We start from the raw sequence: 20,268 nt of genomic DNA on the forward strand, positions 1-20,268 counted from the left end.
CGGACAGGCCCGGGACCGCCTCGCCTCCAGGCTTCCCTGCCTGTTACCCCCAGCTGGCTGTGTGACCTTGGACAGTTACTTAATGTCTCTGTTCTTGGGCCCGGTTCAGCCTTTGAAGAGTGCAAGGTCCTTGTGGGAGGGAGTATTTGGGGAGGGGGGATTAATCGGATGTCAGGGTGTCCCTCATTGCCTGCGTGGGCACCGGGCGGGGGATGGGACCAGCCATGCTCCGAGTGCATGCCCGGTGTTCCCTTGTTTTAGGACCGCCTCAGTCACCCAGGTGTCATCAGGCAGGACCCAGGGCATCATATTTCCCAGCATTAAGTGATCTCGTATTCATGACGATCTTGTAAGGTAGAGATGGTCGTCTTCGCTTTATGATCTAGGCAGTGAGGCTCAGAGAGGGGCAGTGGCTTGCCCAAGGTCACACAGCTGACAAGTGGCAGAGCTGGGATTTACAGCCAGGCTGGTCTGCCCGGGACTTGATGTAAGAGATCATGTGGTGTCTCTCCTGAGGTTTGTAGGGAAGAGAGGCAGCTTTCCCATGCTTTGAACATACCTAAGGGTTTCCCTTGTGGCCACTGTTTTGGAGCAGGAGGGAGACACCTGGGTCCAGACCGGCAGTGTGTCCCTAGCCTGCTGTAGAAGGTGGCAGCCTGGAGGTCATGTCGGATCGGCAGCGGTGCAGCTTGCTGGAGAGCCATATGCCTGGCTCTCGTAGCTGCGCCGGGTCCCCGCACTTGAGAGGCAGGCCTGATCCTCTGCGGAAGGTTGGGGAAGGGGCTCTCAGCGGAGGGGGTGGGGAGGCTTGTTGGTTGGGGGAGGTAGGAGAAGTCTGAGGCGCTGCCTGGCTGTCCTTGGGAAGGGGGAAGGAAGGAGACGGCACACCCTGCGTTAGCCATGGCCGAGGGCTTTCCTTCTGCTGCAGCCCCAGGGCCCCGTGGGTGTGGGGGCTCAGCATTTCCCAGATTTTAGCGCCATAAATACCGGACAGCTGTAAGACTCCCAGCCGGATGTGAGGCTGTACTTTGGACCCCCTCATTAAAAGTGGGAGCAATAAAGACTAAAAAAATCATCTCATGTCCGTTTAGGACAGGGTTTGCTCCCAAATGAATTGGGAAAAACTTGGTTTGAGGAGAGCATTACGGCTTTTGAATTGCAGAGGAGGGGTTGTGGTTTTGTGTTCTTTCCTCCATTTTATGAAATTAAGAAGCTGGTGTGGGAGGAGGCACAGACCAGGAGGCCCCGCTCGGAAAGCTGTGCACTTGGGGCTTGTGGGGGACGCCTTAGAGGGACCCCTGCATCGGGGGTCTGGTGGGGTTCCGCGGGGACCTTTCCAGGCACCTTGAGGTGGAATGAGACTTTAGTTTGAGGAAGTTTTCTAGATTACCCAAACTCAAATCTTGTTCGTAACTTGCATCGTTCAAAGACAGACGAAAGCACACCATAGACTTTTAATAAAGAGAATAAACATAGGGCTCTTTCCCTTGGTGGCAGAAAACCCAGGGGTGGCCTTGAGACCCTTATGCCTTGTGTGAGGTCCCTTCACATGAATCCTAGAGAGCCGCCTCTTTAAAACTTAAAAAACAAAACAAACCAAAACAAAACTCCAGCAGTCCTTGTGGCTTTTCGGGCTCTTACCAGTGCCTCTGAAGGCTTTTGCTCCCCACACCGTTCATGAAATTTGTTACATGAGCTAGATGATCAAGGGGGTAGAAGAACTGGTCCCCAAGGTGTGCCGTAAAGATTTTCTGTCAACCAGAGGAAAGGGCTCTGGAAGTCATTGCCTCTGGTAGCAGGAAGACCTGATTCCAGCAAGCCATTGCCCTTGGGCACGTTTGAGCCTTGGTTTCCTCTGCCCGGAAATCTGTAGCTTAAACTGGGTAGTTGCGGGGGTGGCCCCAGCCCTGGGGTCTTGGAGGCCATTACCTTGAGGACAGGCCAGTCTCGGCTTAGGGTGAACCTGGAATGCTTTAGGAAGAGGTGAGCGGGCCCCCCTCCCTTGGAGCTGTGGTTTCGCCGGGGCGGGGGAGACCCCCTTACCATCCTGATGGGCAGCTGCGAGGAAGAAGGGATGAGCCGTGAGCGCCCCTCTGCACCCCGCGTGCCTGGTGAGCATGAGGAAGGGTCCTGTCCTTGACACGGGCCTTCCCTCCCCAGCCCCTGATGTGTCCGCACGCTTTTCTAGGTGCAGGTCTGCTGCCTGACCTCAGTCCCCACCAGCGGCTGGGGGACAGGTGGTTGATGGCAGTCTTGGGGCAGGAGGCCGGGCCTAGCGGAGGCGCCTGAGAGGAACCGCAGGGCCTCCTGGGTTTCCAGGGCCCAAGTCTGGGAGATCGCAACAAAGGGGTCTGGAAGGCTTGCAGAGACCTAGTCCCGCCACCACCTCCCCGCCCCGCTTATACAGGCCAGGGGTTCACGGGGCGGGGGGCGGGGAGATTTCTGGTCATAATTAGATCCTGCTTTTTCCCTCGGCGCTCCACTATCGTCCGGGAGCACTTCCATCTTTCTGACATTTTAGCCCAGGTGGCACATGGGGGCTGTGACGCGCAGGTCAGTAGCTTGGAGCCACATGTGGCTTTTTAGATTCAACGAATCGAAAGGGCACAAAAGCAGGAACTCGACTCCTCAGTGGCACTCGCCGTGTCTCAGGCTCAGTAGCCACAGTAGCTTGTGGCCGTCGTCCTGGCCCGCACAGGGGTCCGTCACGGCCATGGGCCTGGGCGCACTCTGGGGTGGCCCGGTTATCCCGCGGCCCAGGTGCTGGGAGCGCGCCGTGCCTTCCGCGGAGGACCGTTCTTTCCATCTCCGTCTGCGTTGATAAGCCCTCATTCTCACAGCCCCTCTTTGATGCCAAGTGTTAAATCCGCGTGTCGGCGGGAGCGCCTTGTGACTGCGCGACGGCGGGCGCTGCTGTTCGTTCTGCCAACAGGTTGCCCGTCCCGGAAGTCACGGAGCGTCCGCTCTGGGAGATGCCCAAGAAAAATGAGGGGATCGGACCTGAGGGATTCATTTGAGTCTTAAATCTCATGACAGTGGGGGGGGGCCTGCTGGGGGAGCCCCAGGCCCCAGGCCAGGGGACGACCTCTCTTTGTATGGGCACCCCGCCGTGCCTAGGAGAGGCAGATTGGGGAGCATTGTGAATGCGGGGACCCTCTTCTCAAGGAGCTGGCGCTGAGGTTGGGAAGCCAGGCTCTGAGGCTGAGAGCTAACTGACAGGACGGGGTGCTTCCTCTCAAGGTCAGCTCCGGGGCCCAGGAAGGAGGGTCCCTGGAGCACTGCGTGGAGGAGGTGGCCATATGTGGGGCCTGGATGTGAAGCTGGGGGGCATTACTGATGACAGCTACAGTGCCCCCCGCCCCCGTCTGCGTCTTCTGAGCCTCAGAAGAGCCTTGTGTTCTAGAGAGTGTTTTCTTTGTAGGTGGACGCAGGGCCAGTGAACGGAAAGGAAGCGAGAGGGTGGGACCAGCATTTGAGTTTTACTTGCAGACAGTGGCCGCGAACAAGTGTCAGAAGAGTTGGGGAGAGATGGTGGGGATGGGAACTCACATTTGGCCAGCACCTGTTCGGTGCCAGGTTTCTCCCAGGTGCTCCCGTGTGGCATCTGGTTTCCATTTCCCGCAGCCTGGGGAGGGGGCTGTTCAGCGGCTCAGCGTGCGCACCGGGAAGTGGGGGTACAGGATCTTGAGGGGCCTGCCCCCACCTGGAGCTCACATTGGTTCCGAGGTCGGTGTGCACGCTGTCCCTTTCAGCGACAGCACACAGTGGGGCTTGTGCTCTTTAACACAGTGGTTAAGGTCCCCACCTTCCAGAAGGGACGGCAGAGGTTTGAGGAGCGTAATGGGAGGTTTCCTTCCAAGGCAGCTGTGCTGTTTCCCCTCCTTTCCCCCCTTCTCTTTCTCTTCTCTCCCTGCTCCTTCCCTTTGCTCTTTTTTAAAAATTGTTTTTAATGTTTATTCTTGAAAGAAAGAGACAGAGTACGAGCAGGGGAGGGACAGAGAGAGGGAGACACAGAATCTGAAGCAGGCTCCAGGCTCCCAGCTGTCAGCCCAGAGCCTGACGCGGGGCCTGAACCCGTGAACTGCGAGTTCATGACCTGAGCCGAAGTCGGATGCTCGACCGAGTCATCCTTCCTTTGCTCTTATTCCCACTCTCTGCCCGCAGTCTGAGGACGTGGGATCAGGAAGAAGGCGGCCTGCCCAAGTTTCTGGGCTGGTGAGGGGCCCCTCTCCCTCATTACCACTTGGCCTTGGAAGAGAAAGTCTCAAGAACCGCCCTCAGGGCTCTGGAGAGAGAAGGAGGCGGGGCCTCTGGGAGGGGCGTCTCTCTGACTCCAGTGGCCTGGGAAGGGACTCCCGGTGTCCTCTCCGAGCTCCAGGGTCTCATCCTGATGCCTCAGTTCTCAGTCAGCCTCCACACTGACGACTTCTCCTGCCCCTCCCCCCACACGCACTTGGTGTTGGTGTCTCTCATTTGTCCCCTCCCTACCCCTACTGATGGGGACCGGGAGCTCCTGGGGCCTGGGGACTTCAGCACTCTACTGCTGAGAGCGTTACATGGCATCGGACAGCACCCAGTGAGCTGGGCTGTCCACCCCTCACACCCCTGCTACGTTCTCGCGGGTCCTTCCTCTCGCGCCTGGAATATTCCCTGGCCTCCCGCTTAGTTCACCTTCACTCTGCGGCTAGCGTGGCCTCTTAGAAACAGCTCTGACCTCGGTCGCTCCCTCGTTAGACCTCTGCGCCGGCCCTTCTTGGCCTCTGGCAGCGTCACACTCGTAGTCTGGATCTCACCTGCTCTGTGCCCTTGCTTGCCGGGAACAGCTCCTGGAGCTGTCGGAACACGTCCGGTTCTGTCCCCCTCGCCTTTGCTCCCTCTTCCCCTCCCCCTCCTCCTCCTTCCCTCTGATTACCCAGTGAGGACTCTCTTCAGGATGCCACTCCTCCGCTAAGTGTGGGACTGACCGTCTGTCCTGGGTCCCCCTCCTCAGATCACTCAGCACTCTAGACATGTCACCCCCGGAAACTACATAGTTTCTGACGAGCAGTCAGTTATGATTCTTTGTTCCTTTTATTATTTTTTTAACTTAAAAATTTTTTTAAATTTTCCTGAATGCCTTCAAGATTTTCTCTGTATCTTTGATTTCCAGCACTTGGAGCATGATGTGCCCAGGCATAATTTGTGGGCCTGGTCGAGACAGATGCTGACTCTGCTTCGGGTTCTCTGAGCTTCTCCACCTGTGGCGTGTTGCCCTTCAGTATTTTGGAAGAATCCTCCGCCAGGATCTCCTCAGACATTCTGTCCCATCTCTGTCTGCTTCTAATTCCAGTTACATACGTGTCAGATCGGTATTGCGTTACTGCTCTTGAATGTTGTGTTGATTAACTGTGTGTTTCAGCTCGGGAAATTTCGGTTGGCCATTCTACAGGTCACCTGCCTTCTTCTGCTGTGTCAGATTGACGGTCAGGTCTGTGAGCTGCTCAGAAGCATTGTACGGTTCTGTTTCTGTGTTTTTATTTTTCCTCTAGCATTTCCGCTTCTGGTTTCCATCTCGCTGCCCAAATATCCTATCTGTTCCAGCATGCTGTCCCCCTTTTCCATGAAGTTCTTGAGCATATTAATCAGACTTATTTAAGAATCTCTGAGTCTGACTCTATTGGTTATTTTGTCTCTTGACACGAGATAATTCTTTTTCTTGCCTTTTTTTCTTAACGAGAAGTGCTTTTTCTTCTTCTTCATTTTTTAAAATATCATTTGTTGTCCCGTTGGTTTCCATACAGAGTACCACTTTTTCGACTGAATGCTGGACATAGTGTACTGACTTTGGAGATGGAGGTCAGCTGTGTTTACAGCTGGAGGCGGGCGCGCCTTTTCCTGCCAGGCCAGGAGTGTCGGCGGGCCGTTGTTCTGGCGGGAGCCGGGCTGTGTCTGGGCTCTGCTGCTGCGCTGGTCACTCGGCGGCCGCTGGCTTTCAGTCCTGTAGCATCACCTTGTGCTCGGCTCGGGGGCTGAGTTTGCAGACTCAGTTTCCTGGCCCGCTCTCACCTCTCGGTCAGAGCCTTGGAAGGACCTCTCCGCACATCCTTGTCCCTCCCCCGGGGCTCTGACTTACCGGCTCCGAGAGGAAAGGTGTCTGCGGGGGAGGGGCTCTGTTATCTGGTCTGGCTGCACCTTAGCGCTTTAGCCTTAGGCATCTATGGGCTCTTGGGTTTGGGGGGGCTCTCCCAGTAATCCTGCACCCCTACCCCCACCCCAGTTGTGGCCAACTCTGCCTTGATGGTCGATCCTGTACAGGAAAATTTCAATGCTCTCTTCCAGCATTTGGGGGTCTCTGATAGAGGCCAGGAATGGTGTCTGCCCCTCCCCAGGGCCAGCTCTCCCCCACTCTAAAGCCACACCGATTCTTCCCCAGGCCCCGGGGGGCAACAGGGTTTGCTGTTCTGCCTCCAGTGTCTGAAAGCACTTTTCCCGCAGGGGGAAAAGGATCCTGGCTGGTTCTCCCTTTGCCTGCAGCCCCGGCACTGAGGGACTGTCTCCAGCCTGCTGGCCCGGTCTTTCTTCTTCTTTCTCTTTTAGTGATTATTTTTGAGAAAGAAAGAGCATGAGTTGGGGAGGAGCAGAGAGAGAGGGAGACACGGGATCCGAAGCAGCTCCAGGCTCTGAGCTGTCAGTGCAGAGCCCGACAGGGGGCCCGAACCCATGGACTGAAATCATGACCTGAGCCGAAGCCCGATGCTGAGCCCCCGGGCGCCCCCACCCTGGTCTAGGGAAGTGAGAGCCTCGCTGAGGCATGCTCTATGGAGCTCCTGGAGTTTTCCAGAAACTAAGCGAGTCGCTTCTGCTAGAAAGCCAGAGGCCCTGCTGGGCTTCGTGTGTGTTCTGCGTTGCGCAGGTAGCCGCCTGGAGGGGCCCCCCAGGCATCTGCCCCACAGTGGCCGGGCACCCGACTGGGTCATGGCTGTGTTCGTCTTTCTCAAGCCCAGAACTGGCGGCCGGAGTGGGTCCCGTGTCTGTGCCACGCGCCATCCCCACAGCTTCCCTGGGAGTGGGGGTCCGTGTGCAGGGAAGGAACAGAGGCCCAGTGAGAGGCTGGCCCAGGCCTCCTGTCAGGGCTTCCGGCTCTGGCTGGGTCGGCCCACCCAGGGGCGTGTGTTGGGTAGGTTGCCTCCTCCACCACTGTGGTCAGGCCCATGGTCACCGAGCGGATGCCTTTGGCAGCCAGCTGATGCCATTTAGTCCACATGGGTGGTCCTCCCCTTGCAGGAGGCGACACAGACCACAGGGGCTCATCTAGCTCAGCACCGAGTGATAGGAAGTGGCCGAGCCAGGATTTGAGACACAGCCTCTAGGAGGCAGTGCCCGTGTGGCCTTGCCTTTGGTTGCTTAGCCTCTCCCATGGGGGGCGGGGGGTGAGGCCAGCCAGCGAGTGGGCGGGCCTGGGTCCTGCAGAGCCTGAAGCAAGGGCTGGAGTGGAGGGGTGGGGTGAGGGGACCGCAGGAGGGGAGGGGAGGAGGTGCTCTGAGGAGCGGTACCCTGGTGGGTGCTGGGGCTCTGCCTGCTGGGGCCTCCAGGGATGGTGTGGCTGTGGCTCAGGCAGGAGGCCAGCGCTCGCCTGCGGGCCCTCAGGCCCCTTTGCAGCCGGCTCCTCCCGCGGCGGAGTGAGAAGCAGGCGCACACTTGGAGCGGGCCCCTTCCTGTGGGGGGGCCTCCCACTTGGGCTGCAGGTAACGTTCAGGGTGGTAGAGGCAGGTGACCCGGGCACCGAGAGGGTGCGCGGGGGGAGGGGCGGGTTCCCATCCTGGGCCCGAGTCTCCGCTTGGGGCGAGGCCCTCACCCTCTCTAGGTGTCCCGCTGTCGCAGGCGGAGGCCACGTGCTCTGTGTTGTCGCTGGGGCCGTTGGGAGGACCGCGAGGGCCGCCTTGCCCGTGGCGCCGCGCTCAGGCCCGCCTTGTCCCCTTTGTCGGCTCTTTCGTGTCAGCCCCACCTGGAACGTTCTGGTTGCTGCATAAGAGACCGTCTGGACTCGGTGCCTTAGAGCGACGCCGTCACTGCGGCCCAGTTGTCTGTTGTCAGGGAGCCGGGCCGGACTGGCCCCGGTGTCGGGAGGCGAGGTTGAGGCCGGGCAGCCCCGGGACCTGTCCCCTCATCCAGCGAACGCCCCTCTCTCGGTGACGGAGGGGGCACAGAGGGGCCTCCCCCGGTCGTGCCCGGCCCTGCGGCCCACAGACGGGCGCCGCCTCCTTCCGGAGGGGCCTCCAAGCCATGCGGCCCCAGTGCGGATGGGCCCGGGGCCGGGGGAGAGCGGGGCCTCTCTCTCCAGGGACGGAGCGCCCGCTCTGCCCGGTGGGCCCCGCATGTGTGTCAGAGCTGTGAGCCCGGGAACCCAAGAGCTCCGGGTGCAAGGGAGTTGCATGCTTGGAACCTGGGGGCCAGGGGTGCACTGGCCGTGCCTGGCCCCGGGGGCCTCACCGGGCAGGGGCTGCGGGAGGCAGGGTTGGGGGGATGGAGGCGGGGGCAGGCGCACCACGGCCACCCGACCCCATCTCGGCCGGAAGAGGGGGTGCCACTCGGCAACCCGGTCTGCTCCCCGCCGTGTCTGGCGGGGGCCCGGGGCTGCCCCTTCCTGCCGCTGCCTCAGCCCGGTCCGTCACGGCTGCGGTGGGGTTTGCGCTCGAGCCTGTGGCTCGAGGCCTTGGTTTTGCTGCCCCCCTGCCTGGTTAGCCGTGGGGGTGTGGTGTGCGTTGTTGTGTGCGTGGGGGGGATGTATTACCGTGTGGTGTGCGTGTGTGCGTCCTATATGTGTGTGTGTTGTGTGTGTAAGAATGGGCAATGTGTGTGTCATTTGTGCATATGTATGTGGTGTGTAGGAACGTGTTATATGAGGGGTGTGCACTGTATATGTGTGGTATGTGTGTGTGGTCTGTAGGAATGTGTGTGTGTGTGAGTTGGTTGTATATGTGTGTGTTGTGTTTGAATATATGTGATGTGTGTGTCATAGTTATGTATGTGTGTGGTGGTTATGATTGTGTGTGTGTGTGTGTGTGTGGTGTGTGCATGTGTGTGTGTGTGCAGGGTGTGCATGGGTGTGTGTATGTATGGTGTGGGTGGTGTGTGCATGGGTGTGTGCATATGGTGTGTGCGTGGGTGTGTGTATGGGTGTGTGTGCATGGGTGTGTGTGGGGTGTGTGGGGTATGTGCATGGGTGTTGTGTATTGTGCATGGTGTGTGCATTGGTGCATGTGTATGGTGTGCATGTGTATGGTGTGTGCATGGATGTGTGTGTGCATGGGTGTTGTGTGTGTGTATGGTGTGTGCATGGGTGTGTGTGGAGTGTGCCTGTGTGTGTGTGTGTGGTGTGTGTGTATGGTGTATGCATAGGTGTGTGCATGGGTGTTTGTGTATAGTGTGTGCATGGTGTGTGTGTATGGTGTGTGCATAGGTGTGTGTGTGTGGTATGTGCATGTATGTGTGTGTGTGTGCGTGTGGTGTGTGCATAGGTATGTGTGCATGGTGTGTGTGTGTGGTGTGTGCATAGGTATGTGTGTGTGGTGTGTGCATGTATGTGTGTGTGCGTGTGGTGTGTGCATAGGTATGTGTGCGTGTGTGTGTGGTGTGTGCATGTATGTGTGCGGTGTGTGTGTGTGCGCGTGTGGTGTGTGCATAGGTGTGTGTGCATGGGTGTGTGTGCATGGGTGTGTGTGGTGTGTGCATGGGTGTGCGTGCATGTGTGTGTGTGGTGTGTGCATGGGTGTGTGTGTGTGTGTATGGTGCGGGTGAGGAAGCTCATGGGTTCTGGGCTCCCGGTCCCATGGCCTTGGCCTTGGGCATTTCACCTCTGTGCTGGCTCTTCGTGCGTGAGGTGCAGTGACAGAAGCCACCGAGGGGCTCACGAGAATCCACTGGGGACGTGGCTGAATTGCCGTGATGGTCCCTGGGACACAGCACTGCCCTTGCTGTCACGGAGGGCACTGCTGGGCACCCGCTTGAGCCAGTGCGGGCTTCTCGCCTCAGTTCTCCACCCGTGGGCAGCGGTGGCACTGGCCTGTGCCTGCCGGGGCGCCCTGTCCTCCTGCATGTTTGGGCCATCTCCTGAGAGCTGACGGGGTGTAAGCGAAACCTCCCCGGATGGGGACAGTGCTTTCCAAGTGGGGAGTGTCCTGGAGGCCACCTGTGTTGGGAGAGCAGGTCCGACGCCTGGCGAGGGGCCTGCAGGACCCCCAGGTCCTGGGTTCCCTGGGCTGGGCCTCGGACGCTCGGCTCTTGCTGTCCCTGGATGGGTCCCCAGGATGTGGATGCCCATGACTCCAGAGCACCCGGGGCGTGTTCGAGGGAGGGGGTGGGTTGAGCACGCGCTCTCCTCTGTTCCTCCCATGACCTCGCCGTGTGACAATCGAGGAGCAGATCTGGGATCGCAGGTGCCCGCGGATTCCCCCCGATCGGACGCCATGGTTGAATGTCACCGACCTGGCAGGCGGAGAGCCCATGTGCCGGCAGCGGGAGGGCCATGGGCGCACAGACCTGTTCCAGTCGCAGGCTGGGCCGTGGGCTGCACTCCTTAGAGGGTGGCAGCCACGACGCGGGGATAGACACAGGAGGCCATTGTGGAGACATGTTTCTTTGGGGAACTTGATCGGGGAGGCCGTGGGTTTGGGGATGCGGAGCACAGCGTAGGCTGGGATGCGGTGCCATATTGGAAACGAGGGTACGTGAAAGCCACACCCTTGGAATGGAGGTTCTCTGCCGCCTCCCCTGCTTGGCTCCTGGCGGGCAGGTGGTCCCCCAGGACAGGGTGGAGGCATCTCCCCTGGAGACGTTGACCCCACAGACGACCTGTAAGTATCTGCACGTGCTCCGCCGTCCAGATCCCCAGGCGGGGGTGCTGCCAAGGACACAGGAGGCCCCGTCAGCAGGCCCTGCCCCCACAGATGCTGCGTCTGGATCATTCTTACCTGCCGATGGGCTCCAGCTCACCAGATCTGCAAGTCTCCAAAACGAAGGGCAGACACCTGCAAAAACAAAGCAAAAAGCAGAAAAAGGAGCGTGGAGGAACCGAGGGCAACGTACAGAACAGTAGAAAACCTAAAACAGCAGAATGCCCCCGCACTCGCGACCAGAGCCGCCTCGGAGAGCGGAGACAGCTGAGCCTTCCCGTAGAAAGCGATGGCACAGGGAGGAGCAAGGACAGGTCAGGAGGGGACCCTTGGGAAGCTGAAATTTTGAAGGCTTCGTTGTGGGGTTTGGATGGTCACATGGAGGAGATATTCCAGGAGGTAGAAGAAAAATTTGTACAAAATGATGGCAAATAGCAGAATTATAAGAAAACGGAAGACCTCAGGGGCGCCCAGCTGGCACAGTCAGGTAAGCATCCGACTCTTGATTTTGGCCCCCGTCATGACCTCACTGTCTGTGGGCTTGAGCCCCATGTTGGGCTCTACGCTCTCAGCTCAGAGCCTGCTTGGGATTCTCTCAGCTCCTCTCCTGCTCACTCCATCTCTCAAAATTAACAAATAAACTTAAAAAAAATTGGAAGATCTCGGGGTTCCAGAAAGAGAAGAGAGCATGGAAGAGAGAAGGTTGTGGAAACCAGGCTGTCCGGAGCTGGGGAGCCCCTGCGTGTCTGATCTGATGAACGCACGAAAGCAGGCTGGAGCTCCTGGGAGGGCCCAGCCCAGGAGAAGGCTTCAGTCCCCAGCGGCAAAACGGGCCACGTTCAAAGGCGAGGGGAACTTCATGTGCTCACTGTGCTGTCGCCCTTCGGGGGCAAATGCTCTCCAGCCCGGGTTCTGTGCGCAGCCAAACTTCCGGTCACGAGCAAGGTGGACACAGCCGCTTGTCCTGCTCGGTCCCCTGCTCAGGCAGTAGCTGGTGCAGGGGGAGACGCCGGCGAGGCACAGAGATAAAGGGCAAGGCGCATCCGGCCCAGGGAGGTCCAGGACTGAGGAGGAGAGTGGAGGGGGCAGCGGAGTCCACGGAGCGGAGAGCGTCCTGGGGGGCTTGCTGCGGAGCCCGGGAAGAGTCACTAATGGCTGCATTGAAAACGAAGCAAGCGCACAAAGGCAGTGAATTACACCAGGAGGATCAGCCTTGTGTAAGAAAGTAAGTGTAATCACTGTGTGTGTACTTTGAGCAAAACACGTCGGTAAACCTCAGGTGAGACCAGAAATCATGCTCAGCCACGTGGGAGGAGGGAGGCTTGTGTGAGTGAACTCGGCCAGGGCCTTCGTCCTTTGAAAATCCGTAGACCCCGGAAACCACACAGATCATCAAAGATCTAAGCACGTTAGACGTTTGAGGGCAGGAAAAGAACCAACTGAGGGTTTGCTCTGAGTGGGATTGGGGCGGGGAGGATGGGGTTTTCCGGAACCAGCGTGCGTCTGACCTTAGGAAACGGTTACAGTGGGGATAAAAGAACGCCGGGGTGGTTTGGGGCCCAGTCCCGGTGGGCTCCGACCCTGGAGTGCAGGTTCCTTCGTCCCGGAGTTTGGGTGGGAATTTTGATAGGCTCCATTCCCTGCGTTGTGACAGCGGACCCTTGATGCCCGGGGAGTCCTGCCCAGAATGCCAGAGGCGTCCTCGGGGTCTGGCCCCAGAGAGGACGCACCGCCGTGGGAGACGTGGTGCACTGGGGTCAGCAGAAGTGCTTCCGGAAAGGTTCGCATCCAGCTGATTTGAAGATGGAGCCGCGGGGAAGCTCGTGGCTTGTGCTGCCCCCAGGACGGCTGCGCGGCCTGGCCGGCCCTCCCGGACATCCGGCCCGCAAACCCGGCTCTCCTGTGTCTTGCCTCGGATTTACTGGCCGCCAGCCTGCTCCTGCTGCAGGGCCTCCTCATGCTCACCCCCCCCACAGACCCCAGGCCACGGGGATGACGGGGGTGCCGAGCCCCCACCCCCATCCCCACCCCCACCCCCACCCCCACACTCGTCCATTTTGGCCCCATGGCTGCAGGAGCAGAGCAGCACGTCGGCAGGGCTGGCTTCTCTGCCCTCGGGCCTGCTGGGTGTGCTCAGAGGCCCCGGGGGGTGGGGTGGGGGGGCTCGCACCCATTCCTGGCTCAGTGACTGCGGACTAGTGGCCTCAACTCTGAGAGCCTACGCCTTATTGGTGCCCGAGTCAGCTGTAGCTGTGGCCCAGGGTGTGGCTTTGATGAGGGGCCCAACAGCTCGTGTCCCTTGTTGGGATGAGCGTGGCCTGGGTCACCGGAGCAGGTCACAGGGGCCCCCGGCAGAGGAGGACAGAGGCAGCGTTGATACAGTGTGGCTCAGCTAGACATCGGCCATGCTGACATCCTGATTCGAGCCAGCGAGGCCTGTGTTGGCCTTCTGGCCCCGGAGCTGTGTGACAGTAACTGTCTTTTGAAGCCACAGCAGCCTTAGAAGCTAGCACGTAACCAACATGCGTTCTCTGTCCCCCCTGCCCACCCCCCCGCCCGTCGTGCCCGGGGCACCAGGTACAGTAGGACAGGAGGGACGGGGGGCTGCGAGGTTGGGGGAGGGCCGCGGATGAGACGGGTGTCCGAGACCCCTGGGACCAGTGGCCCCAACAAAGATCAGGTCCAGGCTGGCTGGGCAGAAGGGCAGCCTGGGGGCGATGGAAGGCCTGGCCACGGCCCTGAGTGCCGGGGGGTGGGGGTTGCAGAGAGAGGAGAAGGGCCGCAGGGGACTGCTCTTCAGGAGCAGAGAGCCACGGGGACATGGTGGGTGCAAGGATCACTGCAGCCGTGGCAGCCAGGAAGGTGGGTGGAGGGGCCTGGCTGGGCTCATGCAGACGCCCGGGGCCCTGCCAGGGTGGTGGGACCCAGGGTGGGGGCAGTAGACACGGACGGGAGGGAGCTGCGGGGAGAGGCCTGCTCGGCACTGGCGCCTGGCCCAGACCCTCGTGGACCGCACAGCCTGAGTTCGCTCTTTGGTAAGGGGCTGATCAGGAGTGTCTGGAACCAGGTGTGACCAGTCAGCGTCGCTGCTGCCATCCCCTCTAGCTGGTGTTTCCTGTGATCATTGTGGCTTCTGGCCCCTGAGAGGCTGCTCGTGCCCGCGTCCTGTACGCTGAGGACCGGGGAAGGCCAGGCCGAGGTGCTTGCCTGGGAGGCGGACGTGGAGGGGCTGGAGGGGCCCCTGGGGATGGGCCGGCGGGGAGGCGGGTGCAGGGCCTCCCTGGGCCCTGAGGAGGCCAGTCTTACAGCTTCGGTATTTACCGGAGGCAGCGATGGGGCTGTGGGGACTGACTCGTCGATGTTAAGGTGCGGAGGAAGTCTGTCCGGTCGTTGCCTGCGGGGGCACCAAGAGCAGGCCCCAGAGATGTCACTGGGAGAGGCCTGTTTGGGGGACTCTGCCCACACTGATTGCTGAGCGCATGGACTCCTGGGTGCAGGCGCCCTGGGCTGTAGGGTGAGCGGGCCTCACCAGGAGGAGTGGGGTGCACGCCACACACTGGGCAAGTGACCCAGGACACAGTTTGGCCTCAGGATTCTCATCTGTCAGTGGGGGTGACGGTCCCCACCTTCCAGGTTGGTGGGAGGATCCTTTGGGTTCAGATGTAAAGTTATTTCTGTTTGAATTAAAAAGCCACCACACTGTTTTCTTCAGTGTCTTTGCTCCAGAGCTGCTTCCTCTGGGAGGCCTTCCTTGATCAAGACGTCCTCTTCCGGTTACTCAGCGGCCAGCATTGGCTGTCCTTTCAGAAGTTATGAACCCAGCACGGCCTTGTGCTGGCCCTCACCTGGGTCTACCCAGTGGAGAAAGGGTGCACAGACTGTTCTGGGCTGTGGGGTGGTGTGGAGACCATGTGGGAGCGTTAGATGTGGCGGGGCAGGGAGTCCTCATGCCCAAAGGACTGTGGGAGGGGAGGAGGGGTGCAGGCTGGCACTGGCAGATGCAGATGCGGGGTGCGGGGTGGCCTGGCATGCTCTGAGCTGCCAGGAGGCCATAAGGAGCTGGGTGGACAGAGAGCAGGAGGGCAGCTGCCAGGGTGGGGGCAGGGGGCACAGAGTGCCGCGGGCAGGCCTGCGGGCCGTCGCTAAGACTTTGCCCGAGAGCCTGGGTGACCGGGCATGCCCACTGACGTCCAGGCCAGAATGAATGCGCGTTCTGCTTTGTTGATGGGTGGGCGGAGCCGGCCAGGTGATCGGGGCCAGAGCAGAGAGCAAGGGGGGGCTGTGGCGGTGCCGCCTGGGGCGGAAGGGCCAGCTCTTCGCTCACCTTGGTGGCAGAACCCCAGGGGTGCCGAGGCCCCGAGCAGGGGGCAGAGGTGGGTTGGCCGTTTGCTGTGAGGGCAGCCTTTCCTGGGGAGGTGATGGGCGGTGGGTGTTCCTGGGTGGACAGACGGGTGTGGAGGTGCTTGTGGGGGGACGGCAGGAGACCGGCCCCCTGGGGAGTGCAAGCAGGGGTGTGGGGCAGAGTCCGCAGCAGTCAGCATTTCAGGCTGGGGAGGTGAGGAAGGTGCAAGCAGGCCAATAAAAGGACCAAGGCCTCGAGGAGAGGCACTGGCCCTCCGTGTCACTTTGTTCTGAGAGGTCAGCTGGGATAGTGATGGGGTGGCCCTGGCTCACCGGGGCCCCAGCACTGAAAGCCTGAGCAGCGTGGGGTCCACACACAGGGGCCAGAGGAGGCACCAGGAGCCACCCTTCTCCCAGGGGTGACCCCGTCCTGGCTGGGGCTCTTGGTCGCATATCCTGCCTGGGTGTCCTGCTTGCCAGGGCTCTGTCCTTGGTGGCCACATGTATGGTCTTGGGCGGCAGGTGCAACCTGCCGGTGGGGGGGGCGGGGGTGGTGGGGTGGGTGCTGGCCCCTGGGCTTCCTCTGAGCCCCGCCCCCCGTGCTTCTCTCCGTCCAGGCACGAGCTTGCTGCAGGAGGTGGTGTACCTGGTGAGCCAGGGGGCCGACCCGGATGAGATCGGCTTGATGAACATCGACGAGCAGCTCCCGGTCCTGGAGTACCCGCAGCCGGGCCTGGACATCATCAAGGTACTCTCTGGGCCAGCGGCACCCAAGCCCGGGCTCCCTGGGGACCCCAAGTGACAGTTGCTCCTGGGGGGCTCAGGGGGCCCATGGGTGGAGGGAGAGCAGGCAGCCAGGACAGCCTGATAGGCCCGAGCCCCTGGCAGTGACGGAGAGAAAGGAGCAGCGGGTGACGTGGGGGACTTCGAGGGAGAAAGGGGGCCCCCGCCATGGGGCACACCATCTGTCGGGGGAGAGGGATGCATTTGCACGCAGTATTTGGTGTCTGGAATGTACTGAACCTTATCCCAAAGTCCAGTCCATCTTAGTGCTCAGATGTAGCTGGAAGGTTCTCTCCCTCCCTGTCGCTGTCAGCACTAGCCCAGGCCACATCGCCCTCGCGGACTGCCTGTCCCCCTCCCTCTAGCCGAGCGTCCCGGAGTGCAGCTCTGAGAGCAGGCCCCGCCCCCACTTTCGCTGCTCCCAGAGGAAAGTCCAGAGTCCTGCGTGGGCCGGTGTCCGCCTGGGCCCCACCTCCAGTGTTCGCTCCGCTGCACCCCGGCGCGTGGCTGGGCGGGTCAGCCTGTGTCAACTCCTCTGTGGAGCCCTTCGGTAGCGCTGTCCCGGGCGCCCCTCACCGGCGGGTCACTGCCCTGGACCCTGGGGTGGCACCGAGGATGAGGCAGACAAGGCAGTCATGACCCCCAAGGACTGGCACTCCAGCGAGGGAGGCGGGTGGGGGAAGAGGGGGAGGCCCGGGCTCCGTGGTGGCCAGTGCTGCGCAGGGCGCGGGCTGGGACAGGACACAGGACGGCAGGCCTCTCGGGGACGGCCGAGCAAGGGCCCGGAAGAGGAGACAGGCGGGCGCGCTGGGATGGGCGGCAGTGAGCGTGGGCCTGGCACATTCCGGGAGTGGCAGGAAGGCCCGATGCTGATGTGATTGATTCAGCAGGTGCCCCTGGGCACCTCAGCCGCCTGCTTCCTCGCTGTCCTCCACAGCCCGGGCAGGTCCTCTGAGCAGACCCTGTGCCCATGGTAGCTGTGCTCACGCTGTGGGTGCCCGAGGACACGGAGCACGTCTTGTCCAGCCTGGAGGGTGGCCAGATGTCAGTGTGAAGTTTGTCGGGGACACTGCTGGTCCTGACCGGTAGAAAGGCCCTGAGGCGGGCGAGCAGCCGCGTGTCCTCTGAACGTTTCTCCTTGTGACCGTCTGCAGGAGCTGACGTCTCCCCGCCTCATCAAAAGTCACCTCCCGTACCGCTTCCTGCCCTCTGATCTCCACAACGGCGACTCGAAGGTAACCCTGCTGCTTCCTCCCTGTGCAGAGCCCCAGGCGGGAGAGACCGCCCCACAGGGCTCAGGGCCTCGTCCTAAGTTCCCAGAGGCCCAGGGGTGGCGTGACGCTCCGGAGGCCATCTTTGAGCTGCCGTCCTAGCGTTTTATCCATGTTTCTAATTTTGGCTTGCCCGTGGGCTTGCCCGGCCTCAGTCCAGCCTCTGCTCAGGGGAGGGAGGGTCCACGACCACATTCACGGCCTCTGACTTCCTCACTGTCTCGGCGTGCTCGCTTCTCACCAGCAGTGTCAGGACCGGCCTGCTTCTGTCCTCCAGTCCCTTTGAAGTCAAGGTGTAGGACGGAAATGTGACACAGCCGGCGTCGCAGGGAGGACAGTGCCCTCTGCTGGAGCAGGGCTGCCCTCAGGGCCGTGGAGGGGGTGTCTGTGTGCAGTGGTTCCGAGGGGCGGCGACTGAGCCGTCCCTCGCTCCCGCCGCAGGTCATATACATGGCACGGAACCCCAAGGACCTGGTGGTGTCCTACTACCAGTTCCACCGCTCCCTGCGGACCATGAGCTACCGGGGCACCTTCCAGGAGTTCTGCCGGAGATTCATGAACGACAAGTGTAAGTGTGCCAGCCTGCGGCACCAGCGGTGCCCGTGCTGTGCTGTGCCCGCTTGCCTCCGGGTCCCACCGGAGCCACGCAGGCTGGGCCTGCCCTCCTGCCGACGGGTGGAGGGGCGGGGCTAGGGTGCGGCAGACTGGGCTCCAGCTCAGAACCCCGTCTCTCACCCACGTCATCAGGGTTCTGAGAAGTCTCCCTGATTCTTCTTCTGGCTGGGATTTTGAACAGTACAGACAGAGGCCCAGAGAGCTCTGCTGTGGGGACAGAGGCCCGAGTGGGAACTGTGGCTTGTGTGAGAGCCCCGTGGGCGTTCAGCAGGGGCAGGCAGGCTTGGGCCCCTGGCTCCGGGCTGGGTGACGGGGGCAGGGCCTGCTTTGAGTAAGGGGCGGGCAGTGCTCTGCGCAAGCTCGTGCAGGGGTGGAGGTGAGCAGGGGCCCGAGCCTGCCAGGGCCCTACCATATCTCCCCTCCCCCGGGGCAGGAGAGACTGGGCCACACCCACTGCACAGGGCCCTTGGCCATGGAGTTTGCAGCCCCTGCCCCAGGTGGCTTTCCTGTTGTCACCCGTGGCCTCTCTGAGGACCTTCTGGACTGCGAGCAGAGGTGCAGTGAGGGTTTGTACCCGGAAGCCCGGAGACGGGCCGTATTAGTACTTGAGTTAAATCCAGGCCCAGATGATTCCATATCCGAGTCTGAAAATACACTTCCTGTTTTATCTTATTTGCTATCTCACATCTCTGTGCTCAGCCTTGCTGTCCGCTTGTGCAGCCCAGTCGGAGGTTGTGTGCTGAGATTATGGGGCAAGGCCAGGGTGAGGTTTGTGGGGAAGATTGGGAATGGAGTGTTCTAGAACCACTCCGGGCAGCGGAACTGGAGCTCCCTCCTGAGCCTCTTGGAAGGCCGGCCCCTCATGGGTGCAGCGGCCTGCACGGTGCCCTCAGGCTAGGATCCCGGAGCCTGGAGCTGCTCAGAATCTGCTCCAGCTCTGCTGGGGGGTGGGCCCAGGGGAGGAGGCCACGGCACCCGCCCCAAAGCCATGGAAGACCCTCTGCCCAGCCCCCTTACCCCCAGCCTGCCCGCTGTCTGGCTCAGGGCCTTACAGTCCTTCAGGCACTTGGAGTAACCTGTTACTGTGGCTTCCAAACCGCGTCCTCAAGTCCCAGCATGTTCACTGCCTCTAGAGAAACAGCCCCCTGCATGGCGACAGTGCCCCGTAAACAGGTGTCCACTGACTTCAGGTGGCACCTGGTGTCGGCCTTAAAGTGGCTTCCTGCTCCGGCCGGAGCAGTTAAAAGGTTCCCCAGTGCAGTCATCTCCGTGTTTTAAACGTCACGGCACTGCCCAGCGCTGAAGTTCAGGGCCACACATGCTTGCTGGATCCCACCAGCGCACACCACCCCCCATCCCCCGCCACATGCACTTAGCCCCGCCCCCGAGTCGGCAGCCAGCTCCGCACCTGGGGCCTCAGGCCCTGCGCTCACTTCTGTGTCTGAGGTTCTGTAGGATTTGAAGAATAAGGTGCAGAAGGCACCGCGGCCAGGCACCGCTTACTAATAGTGACCTTGGAGGACCCGCTGCCGGGGCCCCGCGTGCTGGCGCTGTGACCTGTGCCCTCGGGGTCGGGGTGGGGGTGCCAGGGGCCCTACGCCAGGTGACGGGAGCATGGGAGCTGTCCCAGGGGCGGGGTCACCCCCCAGAGGGGGTGGAGCAAGCTGCTGTGCTCCCAGAGGAGCAGCTTGGATGAGCACTTCGGCCTCCAGGAATGGAGGGGACCCAGTGGGGAGAGGCAGAGCGGTGCCTGGGTGGCGCTTCCTTCCCAGGGAGGCACATCCCGAGTGGGGAGAGCAGTGTCCCCGCCGGCAAGGTCTGTCCCCTCTCTGCACCTGCCAACCAGGGCTCGGAGAGACACAGGCACGTGCTTGTCCTTGTGATCATCGACGCCGTGCGAGTGACCCCGTCCCCATCCCCCACTGTCTCTGCCACCTGTGTTCTTTAGCGCAGTGGCCACTGTCCTCACCGTCCTCACCTCACCTTCCTGTTCCGTCCCCACATCATCCCCCATGGGCATCGCTTGGCTGTCTTGCAAGTTTCCCTCACGCAGCCTTTTGGGATGGCAGATTTTCTTACTCTCTGTTCATGGCTGCTCTGTCCCCAGCCTCGGGTCACCTGGACTGGGTGCCAGCTCGGGCACTGCCCCGGGAGGTGGGGTCTCCTCTCGGGGGCCCCGTGCTTATTAGCCTGTTGGTGAGTCGGCCTCGCTCCCTTCTCTGGACTCGGTCTCGTCCTCTCAAGCGGGGGCCGGCCTGCAGTGTAGGGGTGAGTGGGGTGTGCCGGGCTGGCTGTGAGAGGCATGCCGGAGGCCCCCGGGCCAAGCAGCTAGATCTCTGAGGTGAGGAGGCCGAGGTCCTAGTGGCTGGGATGTCACCACGGTGAGT

At 61.2% G+C, this 20,268-nt stretch overlaps 1 protein-coding gene across 1 annotated transcript in view; it reads left to right on the top strand.

Moving 5' to 3' along the window:
• PNPLA5 (patatin like phospholipase domain containing 5) overlaps positions 1-17,230 on the top strand; it is a 38,878-nt gene extending 21,648 nt beyond the window's left edge. Inside the window, exons 9-10 of the mRNA XM_029955002.1 lie at positions 15,830-15,960; positions 17,150-17,230. Coding sequence (XP_029810862.1) covers positions 15,830-15,887 — 58 coding nt within the window. The 3' untranslated portion in view covers positions 15,888-15,960; positions 17,150-17,230. The remainder of the gene's footprint in view (positions 1-15,829; positions 15,961-17,149) is intronic.
• Positions 17,231-20,268: the final 3,038 nt, after the last annotated feature.

The sequence above is a fragment of the Suricata suricatta genome, chromosome 10 (genome assembly GCF_006229205.1).
Source record: "Suricata suricatta isolate VVHF042 chromosome 10, meerkat_22Aug2017_6uvM2_HiC, whole genome shotgun sequence".
Lineage (NCBI taxonomy): Eukaryota > Metazoa > Chordata > Mammalia > Carnivora > Herpestidae > Suricata > Suricata suricatta.